General features: G+C 38.9%; 1 protein-coding gene across 4 annotated transcripts in view; it reads left to right on the top strand.

The window, feature by feature from the left end:
* The window catches only part of XYLB (xylulokinase), an 87,484-nt gene that overhangs the window by 12,121 nt on the left and 53,691 nt on the right, over positions 1-21,672 (top strand). For 3 of the 4 annotated variants that reach the window (XR_008970773.1, XM_057398311.1, XM_057398312.1), the window contains exons 8-15: positions 3,808-3,880; positions 8,408-8,526; positions 9,718-9,799; positions 10,802-10,842; positions 11,254-11,369; positions 13,431-13,546; positions 16,520-16,593; positions 17,951-18,047. Coding sequence is in view for 2 of the 4 variants with exons in the window: in XM_057398311.1 (XP_057254294.1) it covers positions 3,808-3,880; positions 8,408-8,526; positions 9,718-9,799; positions 10,802-10,842; positions 11,254-11,369; positions 13,431-13,546; positions 16,520-16,593; positions 17,951-18,047 (718 nt within the window). In the remaining 2 variants the exon portion in view is untranslated. Of the gene's footprint in view, positions 1-3,807; positions 3,881-8,407; positions 8,527-9,717; positions 9,800-10,801; positions 10,843-11,253; positions 11,370-13,430; positions 13,547-16,519; positions 16,594-17,950; positions 18,048-20,765; positions 20,918-21,007; positions 21,386-21,672 lie in introns of those variants that run through there. The other variant, XR_008970774.1, reaches the window with a different exon arrangement.

Raw genomic sequence — 21,672 nt, 5'->3', positions numbered from 1 at the left:
TTAAATTTGCTGAACTGCTGAAGTGAACCTTAAACTAAAGTTGCTGGGGGAGGGGAACCTCAATCCATTCCACTCCTACCAGTTTGATGCCAGTGCTAGCAAGAGATGCCCAGAGCCAGAGAGGGATGGCAGGTAAGCAGGAGAGCACCTGAAGAGCAGCACAAAGAAATTCCAGCCGCTCCAGCCAGTAAGTCAGCTTCACTGGGGGCCCAACTTCAATGCCTCTGTGCAAAGTCATGTAGCATGGGGAATAAACAGGAGGAGTTAGAGAGTATGCCTGCAGGGCTACAATCTCATTGGCATTGTGAAGACATGGTGGGATGGCTCCTGTGACTGGAGTGCTGGAGTGGAAGGATAAAGGCTTTCTAGGAAGAACAGGCAGGGGAAATGAGAACAGGGTGTCACCCTATGTCAGTGACCAGCTGCCGTGCATACAGGTCTGCCTGGGGATGGATGAGGAGCTGACCAAGAGCTTATGGGATGGGATTAAAGAGAGGGCAGGGACAGGTGATATTACAGTAGTGGTGTGCTACAGGGTGCCTGAGCAGGAAGAACAAGTAGGTGAGCATTCTGTAGACAGATAGGAGCAGCCTTACATTCACAAGTTCTGGTCCTCACAGGGAATTTCAACAACCCCAAAATCTGTTAGAGGGACAACACAGCAGGGCATAAGCAAAATCCAGGAGGTTCTTGGAATAGGTTGATAATAACTTCCTTCTCCAAGGGATAGCGGAACCAATGAGGAAAGATGCTATGCTAGAGCTTGTTCTCACCAGCAAGGAGAAACTGGTGGGGAATGTGAAGCTCAAGAGCAGCCTTGGCTGGAATGACTGTGACATGATGGAGCTCAAGTTCCTTAGGGAAGCAGGGAGGGTGCATAGCAAGGACTGCATCCCTGCACTTCAAGAGAGCAGACTTTGGCCTCTTCAGGGATCTGCTTTGTCGAATTCCATGGGATAAAGCCCTGGATCAAAGAGGAGCCCAAGGAAGCTGGATAATATTCAAGGATCACCTCCTCCAAGCTCAGGAGTGATGCATCGTAACAAAGAGGAAGTTGGGCAAGCGGGTCAGGAGGCCTGCATGGATAAACAATATGCTCCTGGAGAAACTCAGACACAGAAGGGAGGCTTACAGAGGGTGGAAGCAAGGACAGCTCTCATGAGATCCCCTCCCTTGCAGTCCTGCATTCAGCTCTGAGACCTCCACCAGAAGAAGGACATGGAGCCGTTGGAGCAAGTCTGGAGGAGGCCATGAAGATGCTCTGAGGGCTGGAGCACCTCTCCTATGGGGACAGGCTGAGAGATTTGGCCTTGTTCAGCCTGGAGAAGAGAAGGCTCCAGGGAGACCTTGGAGCAGCTTCCAGTGCCTAAAGGGGCTGACAAGAAAGCTGGAGAGGAAGTTTTGACAAGGACATGTAGGGATAGGACGAGGGGGCTTTAAACTGCAAGGGTGTAGATTTAAATTAGATATTTGTTCTTTCCTGTGAGGGTGGTGAGGCCCTGGCACAGGTTGCCCAGAGAAGCTGTGGCTGCTCCATCCCTGGCAGTGTTCAAGGCCAGGTTGGACAGGGCTTGGTGCAACCTGGTCTAGTGGAAGTTGTCCCTGCCCATAGCAGGGTGTTGGAACTAGATAACCTTTAAGGTCCCTTCCAACCCAAACCATCCTATGATTATGTGATTTAAGACATCAGGTTTCATTGGATCTCACCTTTGTGGAAGAAGCTTTTTAAAAAAAATACTTTAATTTGAGTACTAATAAATTGTGTTTACTGCAGTTTGAACATAAGTTGGTAATTAAGTACAGAGTTGAAATTTACACACTTAGAACTGAATGTTTGCATGCAGAAATGTGATTGCTCTGCCACACAAAGCTAGCATCCATGTGGATGTGTGTAGGAAAATAGCTGCAATCAATTCTAGGCTCTTTTTCATAGTTTTTCCCTTGAGGAGTTATTTTGATTTTATTATAGCAAATGAATTGTACAGTGTAGTTTATTTCCTTCTGATTTTTTATTTTCAGAAGTTGGCTTCCAATTCCATTATTGTTTCAGTTCATTGAGTCTGAAATGCAATGGTTTGAAGCAAGGTGAAAACTCCATGCAAATATGATGTAAATGAAAGAAGGACTCATGTCCTGTGGTTAGAAGATGCGAAATATCTGGACCCGTGAGCTCGGGCCTCTCCTGTTTTTGTATTACTGCAGTAATCAGTAGCATTAATCATATTTTTTTTTTTATGGTGTTTTAAATCTCACCCCTGCATGAAACAATTTAATGGAGAAGTGAGTTGCAAAGTTGACTCTCTATTTTGTGGAGAATGCTTAATTTTTAATATTTTTTTCTTTCTTAGTGCATTTTCATTGTATAACCTTTATGCTGGCAAGGTATGGGATGAAAAAGAACACTCATACAGTCTGATAATAAGCTTAAGACTAAATTTAGAGATATGTTAATGGGAGCGATGTGAGCTCGTGGAACTGAGATATAGTCAGAACAATTTCAGACTTTGAGGGCTGGTTACATTGATGGCATCTTTTAGCAGTAAATGATACGCAAGGTGTTTTGTTCAAGCACAGAATACCTCCATGCTCTTGGGGAGCCTCAAAAATCAGCATCTGGCAGTCACAATGTGGAAGGTGGATGTTTTTCCTTCTGTAGGTCAGCTTGCTAAACTGGCTGATTCAGAGTTTAACTTCATCCTTTTCCTTCCATTTCAGGCAGCTAGTGCCCACTGGGGCACCACAGAAGGTAGGCCTTCATTATCTAAGCACAATATGATATATTCTTGGGGAGAGACGCATGAAGAGCAAATGCATCATTAAGTTTCCCAGCCATTATAACCACCTCTTAGAGCTCTGGCTATAGTCCCATCTTTGAATGCTGTGTGAAGCAGTGATTTTTGTGATCATCAGTAAAAAACCTGTCACTGCTGGCTCACTCAACCAGTAGAGATTTGATTCGGATTAGTTATTGGGTGACAGTCATTTCTTCTGAATTAGTCAGAGCACACAATAAGGAATTTGTCAGCTTTTATGCCAGCTTCTTGGGAAGAAATAATATTTGATCACCTAGAAAGCTTGGCGGTAGCCGCTTAAATTGGTGGTTTGTATAGCAGATTTGAAGTGGGAGCAAGTTCTTATTGAATCAGTGCATTGTGTCATGTGGCTGGGGCATTTTTGAGCCAGTATTAGAAGCCCTACAGCTGTATCTAATGCACTGTTGAAACATACCCTGAGGCAGAGCTGCAGGGTATGTTTCAGTTAAAGCTAATTATTACCAGCTCCTGGGAGTAACTCCTGGAAGGTCTGGGGTCTCTTGGGAGGAAGGTAGGAGTTCATGTAAAGGTGCTAGTAGAGCCTTGCCAGAGCTGCTATAAAGCTTACAGACCTGTGCTCTGAGTGGACCAATGCATAGTTTCTGGATGTTTTTCCCTGTCATCAACATACAGGTGGTGTCATTTGTTTTTTTTTTTTTTTCCTTAGTGTTTTTCCTTGAAATGAGATCCGTGATACACTGAAGTTGTGAATTAATTCATGATAACATAGTGTGCTAACATACTAGGTGTATTTTGCATGCTTCAGGATGCAAAGCTATTAACAGCTTTTATCATGGGGTTATTTCTAGGTTGATATCTGCTGTATTACTTAGGCAGTAAGACAGAACTGAATAATCCTTATAAGTGTATTTTTTGTGTGCTTTCTGTGCCTAACATTAAGCATCTAATAACATTTGCTGCTTTCAATTTTTCAATTATTTACTCTTTGAAGTGAATACTGATGGGACTCACTATCTCATACTTTTTCTTTCAGAGAATCTCTTTGGTTAGTAGTTTTGCAGCTTCTCTTTTCCTAGGAGCTTATGCACCTATCGATTACAGTGACGGTAAGTGTGTGGGCTTTTCTTCTAGTAACAATTCAAGAAGGAAATTTTCCTGTCCATTCCCACCTTACATAAAAGAGGGAAAAGGTCTCTGCTATTTATTTTCAGTCCTTAAACTTTAATAACAAGTCTATTACATACTAAGCTAAGTAACTCCTTTCAATTTGTTGCTACTCTTGATAGTGCTGTTAGCTGTGCTTATTTATTCCTATCATACTATGATTCCCATTTCTGTAAAACGGATCCACAGAAAATATTCATAAAAGAAATTGTGTCTTTTTTTCATTACTTTATGATGTATAAAGGAATGTTGAAATACCTATTTGAAAGCATAAAAAAATGTGGATTTTTAAGCTAGACTTCATGGTTTTGATATTTGTTCTTTGGTTTTGCTGATTTGGCTCTGAGTTGCACAGGATGTGAACAAGATGTGTATTGTGATTATTTCTCCCCCAATCTGGAGTATGGCTCTACAACAGAAATATCTTTTTCAAAATGACCCATAGAAAAAGAAGCATAAACCAAACAAAGAAATCCTAAACTCAGTTAAAAAAAAGAAAATAAAATTTACTTTCCATCATCATAACAAAGGGATGAGGCTAGTGTCTCTCTCCTGTTGGGTGGAGAAGGACTTGGGGGTGTTGGTTGATGAGAAAATGAACATGAGCCGGCAGTGTGTACTCGCAGCCCAGAAAGCCAACCGTATGCTGGGCTGCATCAAAAGGAGCGTGACCAGCAGGTCGAAGGAGGTGATCCTGCCCCTCTACTCTGCTCCTGTGAGAGCTCACCTGGAGTGTTGTGTGCAGTTCTGGTGTCCTCAACATAAAAAGGACATGGAACTGCTGGAACAAGTCCAGAGGAGGGCCACAAGGATGATCAGGGGACTGGAGCACCTCCTGTATGAAGATAGGCTGAGGAAGTTGGGGCTGTTCAGCCTGGAGAAGAGAAGGCTGCGTGGAGACCTCATAGCAGCCTTCCAGTATCTGAAGGAGGCCTATAGGGATGCTGGGGAGGGACTCTTCATTAGGACTGTACTGACAGGACAAGGGGTAACGGGTTAAAACTTAAACAAGGGAAGTTTAGATTGGGTATAAGGAAGAAGTTCTTTACTCTGTGGGTGGTGAGGCACTGGAATGGGTTGCCCAGGGAAGTTGTGAATGCCCCGTCCCTGGCGGTGTTCAAGTCCGAGTTGGACAGAGCCTTGGGTGACATGGTTTACTGTAAGGTGTCCCTGCCTATGGATCTTAAGGTCCTTTCCAACTCTAACTATTCTATGATTCTATGATCTCAGTTATCCAGCTTTTAAATGACAATTTTAAAAGGCAGTTACAAAGGAAACCCTTTTCTTAGGAGCTGTGCTGTTATTTCTAAGTAGCATTTTTGGTTCCTGCTCTGAAACTAAGAGGAGATATATTTCAGAGCTAAAAGGTTAGATTACAAGGCTCTCTAAGGAATTTGTTGCATTATAAAGCCATAGTTGACACCCATGTGTTAAGATCAACTCATTTTTATTCCCTTGTTGTTCCATCAAAGCTCATAGGAAAAGGCAAGACACCTCAATTCTAGCTAATGGACGATTTATTCAGTATCAGATCTCCCAGTTATACTTGAGACCTTAAAAACTGCAAGACAACCCATGCTTCTTTTGCAGTGGTTGTGAGTTTATTACATCAATCTTCTGGTCCCATTCTCTTAGTCATGTATTTTCACAACTGAATTTTGTTGTTTTTTTTTTTTTTGTGCATTATTGCCACAAATAACTCTTTAGGGATTAGCACTTTGCTCCTCAGTAGGCCCAAATACTGAGCACTTTTCAGCAATCCACAGAACTACCTCCAGGCACTGCATTTCGAAGAGAGGTGGGGAGATCTTCAAAGTACTTTTTTTTCTGATAAAGAAGTATGTTGATTTTTTTTTTCCTCTTATTTTTTAATGAGACTGAAGTGTTAATTTTGATTCAAATGTGTAAAATTATAAACATTAAAAAAACAGTCTTGGTTTTGGGGTTAGGGTTTTTGGGTTTTTTGGTAGTTTCCCCTCTGCCTTTTCTACTTGGAAGCAAGTGGGGGAACACTGTGCTTCTTCAATTTCAGCACATGAAAATGACCATGTTTAATTGAAAACCAAACCATTTCAAACTAAAGAAAATGAAAATTTGATTAATTGGAAAATTTTCTTAGAAAAAGTGTCATGTTCTTCAAACAGCTGTAGGAGATCCCGTTCTGTTATACCTCTGGATATTTATGGAACTTGAATAAATGTTATCTACTGTTCAGATCATGTAAGATTATTAAATCTTTGTGTGAAAAAAGATAAGGGAAGTAAGCAGGATGTTATAGTTCTCTTTACAAGACAAAAGATTTTTCAGCATTGTAACCTATGTTTTCTCTTGCTTGTCCCTTTCTTCTGTTAACATGAGAGAATTCTAATTCCAGTACTAATACATAATTAAAGTATGCAGCAGTTATTTGGATCCAGTTGAAAAATTTTTTTCCTTGTCATTTCTGATTTCTTGCAATTCACTTGATCTTTTACATTGCACCTGTATACTGTAGTTTAAAATGCATCTCTCAAAATAATGTTCAGATAATAGCCCTATTCTTCATTTCTGTAGGTTTAACTTCAGGTCATACTGTCTTTAAAAGACCCTGTCAGATTGTTTAGCTCTGCACAATAACTTATCTCTCTAAATTTGCAGGTTATTGTAGGAAAAGTGCTATTCAATTTTAGAATTTTTTTGGCTTTCTTTTTAAAGGTCCAATCTCATAATGTTCACATCAGTCCTTGTGAATGGCTGAGCACTCTGGGTGATTGATTTAAAAAAAAAAATCAAATTACATTCTAGTGGAATGAAGAGTAATTTTCATTTATATTGTGCAGATGTTTAAAGTAAGATACCTTTGGGATCTAAACAACTTGAACACTTGAGGCATTGTTTCTCTTAGAAGACACCTTAAATAACAGCAGTTCAGCTCTTGACCTAGAGAAGCTTTATCTTTTGAAATGCTTTTCTAAGAGCCTTAGGCAAATCATAGCTTGGCATACTTGTTTTGTTGTTCTATTAAACAAGGATGCTTTAAACTGAAGCCTTTGTGGTGGGCTGAATTTACTTCTATTGTAACTTGCACAGTGTCAGCTGAGTTACACTGCTTATGATTTTAGCTCACTGAAAAGGCTATTTGGAGAGCTGTAGTACAGATGCACTGAATTGTTTATAAATACTGATCTTTAGTCTGTTTATCAATAAAACCAGTTAGTCTGCATTGTTTGATCTCTGTAACGAAGGGTTTGTTTCTGCATAATATAAACTTAGTCCTTTTCAGGTATAAGGGTTCATATTTTTCCTGGTTTATGCAAAAAAGATTGGAGACTGTCTTTATGTCTTGCAAAACTGCATTGAGGATACTGGTTAAATGTTTCTCTAGGCTTACAGGGGAGGGGAGCGAAAAGGATTTTTTCTAAGAAAACCCACAGAAAACAACTAACCTTTCTAACTAACCTGTGTTTTAGCATTGCAAGCATAGTCTTGTTCCACAGACACCGCATATGAGGTCAGCTTCACCATCTTTGTCTTTTAAAAAGCTTAAAGTTGTACTGAATGGAGGTAAATTTCAGGTTTTCCACTGTGCTCAGCTGAGAATGTGGCTCTGTTTCTGAGATAGGTTGTGGGCTAAGTGGTCTTTGAAAATTAAAATGTTGTTAATACAGAATAAGACTTGTATGTCCCTGAACAGTACTAACCAAAAGCGTATACAGATTTTCAAGTCTAATGAAATGTGCAATTAAAGGCATCTTAGAAACATAAGTGAGGGATGTGGAGTGCTCAGTATGTTGTGTACGTTTGGCCACTAACCACCTTCAATTAACTTTTAAACCAGCAATAAAATAGTGAGAAAAAAACAATGAGAAACCAAACCAAAACTGCACAGGCTTTCCTCGGATATAGTGATAATTCTGGTGAGGACTTAAGTGACCAAATCAGTTACCTGGGTTTTTGCAACTTATAAGCCTTTATTTTGTCATCTCTGAAGAAGGAAACATTGATATGGAGGAAGATTGGTCAGTGTGGTTTTAGATGCTGATATGATACCCAGGGGCAGGAGTAGTGTAAAGCCATACCACCAGGGGGAAGTTTCTCCCCTGCTAGGTCTCAGGTGAGCGCAGCACACCTTCAAGTGACATTGCTGCATCACCTTTAGATGGTTGTAGTGAAGTCTTTGCCTAAGGTGGAAGATTTGGGGAGGAGTTGATGAGGAGGCATCCATGTTCTTCTTCCTCTTAATTTGGGAATAATTGAATCGTCAAATGCATTGTGCATCAGAGAAGCCTTTTCTGCTACCTTTACAGGTGAAAGCTATCCAGAGGCTGAATTATCAGTATGCTTTATGCTTAGAAGAGCTGAAACAATTCCCTCTAAATGTAAAATACACATCTGTAAATTTTCTGTTGCCGATAACAAGGTGTTATTTTCTGATACAGTACTGTCTTGTGTTTAATCCTATATACTTCCTGTTCTGATATGTCTTGTAGGTTCTGGTATGAACTTGTTGCAGATTTGGGAAAAGGTGTGGTCAGTATCCTGCCTTGATGCTTGTGCACCTGGATTAAAGGAGAAACTAGGATGCCCTGTACCATCCCATTCAGTGCTGGTATGTGCCTGCCTAGAAGAGTTGTGAACAGCAAACAGGGCTTGTACTTAGAGTTCTGCTAATAGGACTTTTTTTGAGTGTATTTGCATGTACATGCAAGCATGTGTGCACAGATCCTCAGTGCTATGCTGCTTGATTTAATATTTTCAGGTGTATTGTGAATGTATATGCCAGAGTATAAACAGACATCTTTGAAAACTGCTAGCTGGTGTCTGTTGTAGCTTTCATTGTTGACCTCCTTGGGTTCTTGCATGCCCTGGGCTATGATGAGAAGAGGTTTGGTAGATGCTCCAGTGATAAGAACCTTTGGGGTCTGCTCCCATGCCCATGAGCAGCTGGTCACTGCAGAACTGTGCATCATATTTATTACTGCAGAAACACAACCCAACATCTGCATTTCTTGACAGAGAGCTTGTTTTAAACTCTTCATAGAGTTAATGAGGTAATCCTTGTGAATAATTTGGGATATTTAAAGCTCCTCAGTTCATGTAGCATAATGGTGAAATCAAATCAAGCTGCACATCTCTTAGAGTAAATGAATTTAGTCTTACTACCCAGTACAAAAAGAGCTATTGCTGTTTCTGGTGCACGTGTGTAAGAGTGTGGTTACGCATTACCTGATACCTCTGAATTCAGTACTGATGTTCTGTAAAGGAGAGGAATGTATTAAAAATCAGTACAGGTTTTCTTGTGTTTTTTTATGGATGTTTTTTTCTCTGTGGCTATCAAATAGATAAGCCAGAATAGAGAGGTTTGAAGGAATACAGTTCTTGACCCCTAAAATAATAGGGGTCATAATCACGCATTTGATGCTGTGATGTATATTAATGTTGTGTTTCCTCCTATGTTTGCATTGAATTTCTAATTTCTGTGTATTAATATTCATGTATGTGTGCAAAACAAATGAATGTGTTTATGTAACTTGATGTGAATAACTGGTGGAAGACCCAAAGCTAAATGTTACTATTTACTTAACCTGTTTCAAAATTTAATCTGAGGGTATTTCTATGAGGTTCTCAACAACAAAAAAATGTGTTAAAAATCTATAAAATATTAAGTCATGCCTTAAATATACAGAAATGATTATTGTAGCTGCTCTGTTTTTTTTCAGTTCTGTGTTATAACACATTGTCATACACTGCAAGATTACTTTCTGTTTTTTGAGCTTTTTTGAACTCTTTCTTTCCTTAGGGGCCCATTTCTCCATATTATAGTCAGCGTTATGGCTTTAGCCCAGATTGTAAAGTGGTAGCATTTACAGGAGACAATCCAGGTGAGATGATTAAACATGATTTAGGTTCAGTGAATATGCTTATGTATGTACTAAAATTCTAAATCAATCTCATTGATTCTCAGATGCTTCCTATACAATGAAAGAATATCATTTTTGTCAGCATTAATACGTTTTTCCAACAGCCTTCAATCACTGCTTCTGAGATATAGGCATCTTGGATAAGCTGGGTGTGATAAATGAATTCTCTTTTTGCCTAGTAATTAGAGTCACTTGATTTGCTTCTTGGTAACTTCAGTTTTGGTCTGCCTGCCCCTAAGAAAATATTCTTACTATGAACTGCTAACATTTTAACTTGGAAAATATTAATTTAAAAGGTGCTCTTCTGTCTTTTCAACCAAAAAAGACCTTGTAGCTTTCTCTAAGAATTAGAGCTGTCCTTTTGTCAGACTGATAGAGCTCAATATAAGAGAAGGTGTTAATTTAGGGTAAGTTTTTTAAATCTTGGAGACTGAGCGTAGAGCAAGTTCATCTGTTTCTCAAGACTGTGAAAATAAAATACTTATCCGTGTTACTGTAGCATATGCAGGTTTGAATCAATATGAAGGCTTCATCATGGTATATTTTATGTTCATATTCTGGGAGATGTTTAAACTATGCATTTCCCAGAAGTCCAATTTTTTTCTAGAGATTCAAATCCATCTTAGTTCAATAAATGTGTGAGTAGTCTGATATATAAGTGGGAATGTTTCTCCTTTAAAGTGTGTTGTTAAGTAAAGGATCTGCTGTATTTAAAAACTGAATACATAAAACATTAGATACTCATGCAGGTTTGAGCATTTTGATTTTGTTAAAAATTGCTCCCTCACCCAAATGCTTTGACCATCTTTTACAGTGTATAGACCAAGGCCATCATGAGCATATTTGCCATTTAGATTGTGCTTTGAGGTGGTGAATGTGATGTATTATGATGTCTTGCACAACATGCTATAATTGAGTCAAACAAGGAACTTTTTATCTGGTATTCTGACTTTTTGCTTTCAGCATCATTGGCAGGGATGAGACTTCAAGAAGCAGATATTGCAGTAAGTCAAAACATACTCCTGAAAATTGTCCATATTCCCAAATAAATGAAATACATGATATGTAAAATAGCTGTACGTTGTCAGATAATTTTATTTGCTAATGTTGATTTTCCGTTTATTGGATTCATGCTTGTTTTATTTCTATCAATCTGTAAGCTGCCTCAAAGATTGTAAGTAAACTCCTGTGACTCCTTTTTGCTAATACTCCAGACATTAAAACCTAAGTCTCTTACCTCGTATGTATTTGCTGGCACGACAACCTAAGTCAGAGCTAGCTTCAACATGAAACCAACTGACTTTTTGTGTAATTTAAAAACAATTAGTGGTAATAACAAATGGTTTTAATTTAATTTCTGTATTGCTTTCCATGCACATTGTGATAACGCTTCAATTATCATTTTCCCCCTCCAGATTAGCCTTGGCACAAGTGACACATTGTTTCTGTGGATCCAAGAACCAACTCCTGCCTTAGAAGGTCATATCCTCTGCAATCCTGTTGATTCTCAAGCATATATGGCACTTTTATGGTAATATCATTTACTTTCTGTACATCTGGGATTAGTAACATATTTCTTCCTCTGTGTTAGTATTTTTTATTTCTTTTGCAAAATGATAATGAATAGAACATTCAGCATTCTGTATGGTATATGGCAATGTACTGCTGAAACATTTGCATCAACGTTATAGCATTTCTATTGTTTAATTTGAGTAACTGAAACTGCAGAGCTGTGGAGGATAAATTCTCATGGCAATAAAAAGCTGAAATTATTTTTACATATACATAAAGCCACTTCACCATGAATCTAAAGCAGTACATTTAATGTACAGGAATAATAGTCTCCTGAAATATAATGTGAAATGTCAAAAGCTTGACCAGGCTATATAACTTCTGTGCTCTTCTAGTGGTCCAGAGGGGACAAAATAGTGCAAGTGAAGATTGCCTTTTCAGATAGTAGTATAATCGGTGCTGTTGAGGGATGCATTAGGCTGTGCATGTGGAAAATACTGAGATCTCAAGAAAGCCAGCTGTGAGAATGATCCTCATGGTAGCTTTTGGCTTCTGTCATTTGGGAATTGTTGGGTTCGTTGCCAGCCAAGTAGGTGGAAAGGTGGCCTGAAGCTATGTTTTCCCTCACTGAGTCACTGTATTCAGGGTAGAATCTTCCAAAACATGTCATAGTATTTAGGCAAATATTTGCAAGTAATATGCAGAGAAATTTTGTGTCTAAATCATATGGGTTGGAGATGCTTGAAACTCAAAACTTCAGCAATGCTCGAGTCTACCCTTTAACTATAATATTGAATCTTATCTGAACAGTAATGTGATGCTGTAGATGACTTTAGGAACAGTGCTTATAAAGTTGAGTTCCAAAGCATGATGTCCATTGCACATTACCAAGTATCATATTATGATTTTCCAGCAGTTATTATTTTTCTGAAGTTTTGCATTCAAATTTTTCCTTTACCCAGTATTTTACTTTCGCTGTGTAAAAAAGATATATAAACAGCCTATTCGTAATAGCAAAGGAAAAGCTGAGGCATTTTTCTGATACCTGTTATACTGCTATTGTTTTATTGCAACTTAATATGTGCAGAAGGCCAAACCTGCCTTTCAGAGCACAAGATATTTCTGTAGCCATGCAGATGCAGTGTTCCTGTTTCTGCTGCCTAGTGATTTATGCTCTGACACTGCCCTTTTTGCACCAATGCCCTTTTATTTCTAGAATATTAGAGTTAAGAGGGGACTCCTGGTTAGTAGGGGAAGAGTGCCCAAGCTACCACGCACAGTGTTTGCACAGAAAACTCATGTAATTTCAGCTGCTGTTACTGAGCATGTTCAGTAATTTCCTTGCCCTCTTTTTGGATGTTTTGGTGCCTTTTCTGCTGAGTTGCTTTGATAACTCTGTGCTGGAGAGCATTCAAGCTACTTTCCTCTGGGTTTGAGTCCAATGCTGCATAAGTATTTTATAACGCTTGTAGTGTTATGTTCACAGAGGAGGTGAAGAAGTTGACTTCATGAACACTGAGCACTGCATGTTTTGCAGTGCGATTTACTGGCTCTGGACCAGAAATGTGCAGATGCAGCTGTGGTACTTTCCTTTGCCAGATCGTGGGTTGGGACTAGACCTAATAAGTCATGTTGGACCCTAGTTGGCTCCATACTGGTACCATGCTCCTGAAATCATAAATGCAATGTAGGGACACTCTTGCTCCTCCTTGCAGAGTCATCTCAGAGTGAGCTTTTTAGCACTGCCTCAGAGTGCTTCTCTCAGGAAGTGTCTTAGCTGTTCAGATTTAGCCTGGGTTTAGTGTGGCCTGCAAAACTGGATCTAAACTGACTTATTGGAGAGGTATATACCAACATCTCTTCACTGAGCACCTCAACACGTCCTGTAATCTTTTTCTTTCTTATCTAGTTTTCTTCCTCTCTGTCTTTTTATAATGAAGGAGTGATTGTATCTTTAAACTTCCCCAGCTTTATTCAGCTGATACAGTAAACGCCAATATTGAGTAAACCAGCAAATTCCTTTAAGAATCTAGAGCCAAAATGTTTTAGAAAATGCATATGTTGTGTTTGTGTATTTCAGTTTTAAGAACGGCTCTCTGATGAGAGAGAGGGTCAGAGATGACTGTGCTTCAGGCTCCTGGGATGAATTCTCCAAAGCCTTATCATCTACTGTTGCTGGAAACAATGGAAACTTGGGTATGATCCTTAGCAGGGCTGGGAGTTCAGGGTTTCCTTAGACACATGTTTGAGTGGGTGTTGTACCTACTTTTTAACTGGGTCATTATAAAGGCCAAGGATTAAGTTAACTAGAGAAGGGGAATTCATAATGTGTACTTAAAAAATGCGCTGTTGGTAGGCTAAGTGTCATGATAATATTTTCCTTCAATATTCACTAAATAAGAAAATTATATTTATGGAGCTCTTTTAATCACTGAAAGGGTATTAGTAGCATCTTAGCTAAGACTGTTTAAAACTAGTAATTTCTGAAGGAGACTTTAATTAGAGATATGTTTCTTTCTCTGAAGACTTAAACCAAGTGAATTAAGTAGCTCCATATTATTTCTTTTTCAATCATTTCTCCAGAATCTTGTTCATACACGTGGACAAAGCAGTAACGTCAAGTGATACGCAGATTTCCTTATTTTCCCCCATGTATGTCAGAGTCATTTCATCCTGTTTCTTTACCCCACATTATAGTAAGTGAAATGAAAGAAATGATGATGATAGAAATATTGTAAAAGCTTAAACCCATGTATTTCAAGTTTTACATTATTTTCTTTCCCACAGTTTAATATTTTACAAGTGTAGCAGGTAGCTGTGAAGTATGTTATTGAAAGGTGAGCATATGTGTAATCAAGATAAAAATTTAACCTTTGTAGAGCTGAATTTAAAACCATCACCATTATCCTAGATCTGAATTAATGTGAGTAAAATTAATTTAAGAACTGTAGGTAGCAAAGTTTTAAAATGTAGATATTTAAGCTATAGAAGACGTCACTCCTTAGAAAAGTGAATTTAAGATACAGTTCATTGACACTATGAGATTAGCACTGATTTTTCATTTTTAGAAACTCTGTTATATTGTCTGTCAGATCCATTCTCTGTGGGGTATTAAAATGACCAGGAATCACTTTTCACTAGAAGGAAAATCAATTCAGGTGTTTCAGAAAATGGCAAAAGGTTACTCTAAAACCCCATAGTCAGTCGCTATGGGTGGTATTAAAAAAAATTGGAAGTTCATGAAAGTACTGTTACTGATTTCAAGGGTACCAGGACACCAACTTAAAGTTTTAAAATTTGTATTATAGTGTGTTTCCTTGAATATCCCATCCCCTATAACAAGGGGTGTTTGTGAAAGTTGTCCTCAATAACATGTATGGTTGGATAACACTGTAAGAATACAGTGATCTCCAAAATCTGAGTTCCAGAGCAAAGCAAAGAAGTAACTAGTTAGCCACCCTCCCTTTTATAACTTGTTCCCTCATTGCCTGTTGTGAGATGTGCTTGCAGATGTTTGAGAGATGGGCAGAGGCAGCTGCTAGGATGAGGCTGGGATAATGCGAGTAGCAGGGGTAGTAAACAGGGAAGGAGGAGGAGTGACCAGGTGAGGGTCTTATTGTATCTGGGAAGTACTTGAGAAGGCTAATAGAGTCATAGGATCACTTGGGTTGGAAGGAGCCTTAAAGACCATCCAGTTCCAACCCCCTGCCGTGGGCAGGGACACCTTCCATTAGACCACGTTGCTCAAAGCCCTGTCCAGTCCGGCCTTGAACACTGCCAAGGATGGAGCAGCCACAACTACTTCTGTTCCAGTGTCTCACCACTCTCATAGTGAAGAAGTTTTTCATAATATGTAATCTACCTCTGCCCTCTTTCAGTTTAAAGCCATTCCCCTTGTCCTATCCCTACATGCCCTTGTAAAAAGTCCCTCTCCAAATTTCCTGTAGGCCCCTTTAGGTACTGTAAGATCTCTCTGGAGCCTTCTATTCAGGCTGAACAAACCAGGCTCTGTATGCCTGTCTTCATAGGAGAGGTGCTCCACACCTCTGATGGTCTTTGCGGCCCTTCTCTGAACTTGCTCCAATAGGTCCATGTTCTTCTGTTTGGAGTCCCAGAGCTAGACCCATCCCTGCAGGTAGGGTCTCACGAGAGCAGAGTAGAGGGGGAGAGTTGCCTCCCTTGACCCACTGGTCAGGTTTCTTTTGATGCAGCCTGGGACAGCTGGCTTTCTGGCCTGCAAGCACACACTGCTTGGTCAGGTTGTTTGTCAACCCAACATCCTCAAGTCGTTTTCCTCAGGACTGCTCTCAATCTATTTTCCACCCAGCCTGTAGTTGTGCTTGGGATTGCCCCAACCTACATTCAGGACCTTGCACTTGGCATTTTTTTTATTTTTTTTGTTTTAATTTTTTTTAGATTTTTTGTTTGTTTGTTTGCTTTTTTGGCTAATAATTGTAGGCCTCCTAGGGCAACATATTCTTGTTTCAAGGTCTGAACATTAGAAAGTCTCCTTAGTAGCTTAGCTATTCAGTTCAGTTTCTCTGTCCTTGTTTTCTTTTTCTTTTTGAGTCTCATTTCTTGAATATCTTTTCTGACCGTTTCAACCGTTCCTGCCATCAACACAAAAGAAATCTTTTTCACACTTTTTCTCTAGTACTCTACAAAGCATTCATGCATTTCTTCAGATCTCATCAAAACTATTCAGACCAGCTCTGCTTCATGACTTAAAATGTCTGATGTTCTCTAATATGCTCGCAAAATCTAACCCAACAGTATTCCTGTACTCTTCTTGCTTGCCATTTTATGTGTTTTGTATTTTTTTTTCCTTTCACCCCACCCCTCCCCACTTCCCCATTTCTAACACATGTTGCATGGTATCTATGTTGCTTGCATGTGTGTTTGTTGTGGTAGATGTGTGCTCTTCATAGTCTTGTTGTTTATATATCGTTTGGATTCCTAGACCCAGACATGCTTAAGATCCACGTTTTTGGAAAGTAGTGACATTTTGATAAATTTGTGGACTGAAATCAGTTAAGAAACAGGGTGCCTGGCAACTCAAATGTCCAAATACCTGATAAGCATTTATTATCATTTTAGCTGTGTGCTGAAATAAGATACCAACTTTGGGCTAGAAGCAAACATAACGCTCTTTAATGTTCCTTGGTGCAGGTTTCTACTTTGATGTGATGGAAATTACTCCTGAAGCAGTTGGGATTCACAGATTCAACAAAGACAACCAAAAGGTAGTAATAATCTAGTTAACGTCTCAAACCTTGAAGGAGTGCTGTCAAGGCTTGAAATCTTTGCTGTTATCTTTCTTTTTTTTTTGGTTGGAGATACTTGCTTTCAAGTTTTATTTATTGGTGCAAGTCCCTGATGATGATTTTCATAGGGAAGTATTTGGACTGTAGCTTGGGAGTGTCTACAGTGCAAAGTCTGAACTAGAACTTAAGTGGTATTATTTTTAGGAAATGTTTCCTTTACTGGAAAATATGGATTTAGTGAAACCAATTCTGTTTTGGAAAAGGGATTAACTTTAAGCTTATTGAGAGCTTAATACGCTTACATGACTTGGTCCCCACCTTCTAGGTTTCAGACACACAGATAAGGATGTGTTGAAATTTTGGGGCTATAATATTTTGTCTTTTGTCTTGTTCTAAATGTGTATACGAAGACCTCAGTTTTCTGTCATGCATGGCTTGGGGTAACCTACAAGCTACATAGTTGTATCTAAGGAAACACAGGCTCAAGTCCAATTGGAATTAAAATAGAAATTATGAAAAGGAAAGTTCTTTGTATCTTTTTTTCTTTTTTCTTTTGAGGAATGGATATTGTTTAAATGTCTGGATTTCTGGATGGTACTGAAACTCAAAAGATGTCTCTTATCAATCATGACTCCCGGTCAATTAGACTTCACCCAGGTGAAGAGAGATTGATACTGTCATGTGTTTGCAGTGTAGCACTAGTGTCTTAAATGTTTGCTGTTTAAATGAATGCTTAATCACTTCTGTTATGCAAGTTGTAGGCACTTATTGTAGCGCATGGCAAAACTCAGTATTTTGTGAAGCTTTCTTTGTATTTTAGTTCTGTATTTTCCTACTTCTGTTGCATTTTTCATACTCTGGTTGATGAAAGGACAGAAAAATGTTACATGTAGAAACTAAATGGAAAGATTACATAGTTTCACTTTTGTGGAACCAGAAATAAATTTTTGTGACATTGCTTAATGCATCTGAATTTTATCTACCTGCTTTAATTTTATATTTTTGAGATATTGATTCTTAAGCAGCCTTTGGTGCTGAGAAATGCATAGAGAAGAGTTTACAACTTGCAGTAGAACCTCTTCGCATTGTGTGTTGATTTCAAGTTTGATGGATTTGCCAACAAACACTGAGGTTATGGGTTGCGTTCTCTGTCATGAGTCTTTAGGTCCATCTTATGTGTATGAGTGAAGAACTAGGCCTTGCTGAAAGCAGACTTGGGGTGAAGATAGAGATAATAAACTATAAATCTGTCTCACTTTTTTAACCAGTCTGCAGCTTGGCATTATATACTGTGTAAGGTGCTTGTTAACTTAATGTATTCCTTCTTTGATAATAGGTTTCAGTCTTTCCAAAGGAGGTGGAAATACGAGCATTGATTGAAGGGCAGTTCATGGCCAAGAGGATTCATGCTGAAAAGCTGGGATATAAAGTCAGTAAGTATGATGAAAAGCGGTACAACTCATGGCACTAGAGATCAAATGCAAAGATAGGAGTCCTAACAGTAATGTCAGTATTGTGATTCTTGTCCTGCCTGATGGATATAGAAACTGGTATAAATTCTAAATTAGCCTCCTGGAAAAATTTTGGATGGTGTGTTGGGGCAAGTTTTTGCAGATGTGAATTTTAGAAGGACTGATGGTTTAAGATGACTTCTTTTTCAAGTATTCTTGCTGTTTCATTGTTACTGAGCTGCATTATCAATTTTTAAATAAGAGTTTGGGCTTCAACAGCTTGTTAAGTGAAAAGACGACCAGCCTTCTTCCTTAAGCTCAAGAGTGTAACTCAGACAATCTGAAATCTATGTTCAGTTCCTGGATCTCCCATAAGCCTCTTTACCTCAGTTTCCTGTTAATAAAGCAGAAGCCTTTTCCCTGTCTTGTGATTCAGAAAGCAAGAGATCTTGATTCCTAGAGCTGATAATGTGAGTAATTTTTAGCACATTGGAACAACAAAGTCTGTATTTTACCTGTAGAAGTGGGATCAGGTCATTACTAGCTGTACTATTCTACAAAAAAATATACAGGCAGGTGGGTAAGATGTTTTATTGGCATTTTCTGCCACTGTATCAACCGGTGGCGTCTTAAAAAATATTGAATTATCTTTTAAAAATCGTATTATTTTTATTTACATCCTGACGTTCTCCTTTACAAGCCAACGCTGACCTCCTAATTTAGAAGCCATTGCCTGACTCTTACCTCCAGGCTTTTATCCATAATCATGAAGGATAGATTTTTTTTTACTTTTAAAAGAGTACTTGGAAGCTGTAAGTTGAGAAAACATAGAGACACTGAAACAAATCACAAGGCTTGGCAACACCACCTCATAAATTTATGCCATAAAGGCTTTGTTGTTATATATTTTCTTATATTCTTGAAACCGCATTTATTTGGGAAGGTTATTTATGGCAACAGGCTGAGATTCAAATAGATCGTGTTTAAAATACCTGTTATAGCCTTCATTCTTAGATTCTGCTCCACCAAAAGCTTGGCTTATATGGCCTAGAAAGCTCATGGCTGAAGAGGATACTTTTACAATCTGTAAATGTCAGGGGTTAGACAAACACCAGAGTGCAAGAGGAACTGTTTAAGATATCGGACAACTCTGACACAGAAACAAATGGGTAGAAATTATCTGTAAATATGTTTAGGCTCTGTAGGACAACCAGAAGCCTAACTAGATTTAGGATGTGGCTTAATAAGCTTTAAAAACTTTTCTTTTTTTAATGCTGTAGATGTCTACAGTAAGAAGGAGATGGGTGTGATTGCACTATGTTCCTCTAGTTTCCGTGGAACCTTGTATGCATTTGTTTTGTTGCATCCCAGAAGTCTTTCAGCTATGTAGTAACTAACAGATGAGTTGCTTTAAAAGAGAACTGCTGTATGTAGTGTAGGCTGTATGCATCTCCCACTTTTCCTTAGTGGTATTATTCAAATGTCATATTCTGTTATTTGTGTAGTAATGGCAGGCTTACATATGCATTGTTGTGTGACAGCTCTGAAAACAGGGTGAGTTCTGAATGTGTTTGAGGGTACGGATGAGCATTGTGGGAATTACTCTTGTATTGCTAGACATTCTCTTGTTTAATAGCTGCTGTTTTTCAGGCTGCTTCTCTAATTCTTCTAATGCGATTTAAAATCTTATTTATCTTTTGGGTGAAATATACAGTCAGGACCCTTGCGTTTATTCAGTTCCTTTTAGGCCTTGTCTACCCAGGGAATTTACTTTGATTTTTCCAGGACTCAAGCTGATATACGTTCAGAAATATAATCACAGCAGTGTAAATCTTGGCTTTTGTTGTTGTTTACAACAATGGGAGAATAGAATAGTAACTGCTCATAATATCTGGAAAGTTATAGGATAACACATATTAAATTGATCTGTAACACAAATGGAACTGACATGGTCAGTCACAGCAAATGTTTTGCTGTGGTGTCCTGCAGTTTGTGTGGTGCCATCTCAATGGTGCATATGAGTCAGAAACCTGGCTAAGAAGTGCCCTAGCTCTGGCACCAAGGTTCTGGAAAAATCATTTTGGCAGTCATGCACTCTGTTCTTGGGCCAAATGCAGTTTGGATGACTGGGATCTGAAAAGCAGCAGCATACATGGAAGAGAATTTTGTGAAGATAAATAAATAAAAATCAACCATATACAGTTCTTGGTTATGCACTGTGAACATGACAAACATTAGATAATCCCTTAGAATTTACTTTCAGTTAATGAATATACTATCTTGCTAGGAGCAGTATTTTGAATCCTCAGTCTAGCTAGCACTGCAGGAAGAAGTGCAGTGATGCTGAAAGAGTGTCTTATATTTGCGTGTGATTTTGTTCCCAGTTTGATATGAGTGGTTGTCTTATACAAATTGCAAATAATAGTTTCAAAACCCCTTAAAACAGCTCTTCGGGTGCTGTTTGTGCTTGCCTGAAGCCATGTGCAGGGGTTTCAGTGCGCCTTGTGTGCCAGTAGAGGGCAGGGGATTCTCTCTCATGACTTTTAATTTGAGGCTGGGATGTGTGTGTCAGCCTTGTTTTGAAAATGGCAGTCACCAGATGATCCCTAGGAGAAATGTTAAGCCTTACATTAATCGTGATATAAGGGTTTTAAAAGTGTGTGTCACTCAGTTCTAATTGCTCTAATCTTTCTCAATCAGATTTCAGGGGAAATCATTCAGTAACACCCTGTATCCTGTTTTGCTTATGTGCTTAAGGGGTGGATAGAGGATTGAGATCTAGAAACAAACAAGTGAAGTTTGGTCTGTCCCTGTTGTTTACATCCTCCGATTCAGAGATTCATGCAGATAAGGTGAAGGTTTGCTGTTCTGGCTTTATTTTCCTGAATTTTGATTGTATCATAAACAACTGCTGTTGTGTTACTTCCTTTTTCTGCTTGCAGCCATCCCCTTTTGAAAGCCAAACTCATGACTGGTTTTCAGAGGCTCGTCATACAGACATGCTTGCTGCATTGGTTTGTGGACTCTCTGAAGTCAAAACCATGGTAACTTTATAGAGAAATGACAGTGTCTGCAGCTTACTGACACAGGTGATCGCAGCAGCTATAAAGCTGTCACTGGTTGAAACTGATCTGCCAATATATACTTTAATAACCTTGGTGGTCACTTCAGAGTTGCTTCTATTCCTGACCAAGCAATATTAAAGTTCATCCCAAAATTGACACTGACTGGAGAATGTTGCAATGGTCCTTGCTTGAATCTAGTGAAGCTATCCTGGTAAAGATCCACAAAAATGATTATTCTTGGGAGCAAAATCTACCTCCAGGCCCACTGTTTGGTTCTGGTGTTGGTCACACATGTAGTCAATAGATATTTAAGTGATGTGCTGGTCTTCAGTGTAGAAAACTTTGTGTCAATGGTAATCTCAGCACTAAGTCCATATGTACTGGGTCCTGTGTGTGCTAGAGTTGTGTTAAACAAGGTTTTTGTGGGACTGCAGCATCAATTAATAAATCATGCCTTGTAGGTGGCTGGTTATCTGGGGTGGGGTCTGTGTTGAAACTGTTAACTTTGAACAAGGCTTTCTGCCTTCACCTTGTGCCTGTCA

Source organism: Pezoporus wallicus, unplaced genomic scaffold, assembly GCF_028554395.1.
Source record: "Pezoporus wallicus isolate ANWC-B61680 ecotype Strahan unplaced genomic scaffold, APGP_CSIRO_Pwel_v1 contig_7237, whole genome shotgun sequence".
In the NCBI taxonomy this organism is placed as follows: Eukaryota; Metazoa; Chordata; class Aves; order Psittaciformes; family Psittacidae; genus Pezoporus; species Pezoporus wallicus.
This window is presented reverse-complemented; position numbering and strand designations above follow the sequence as displayed.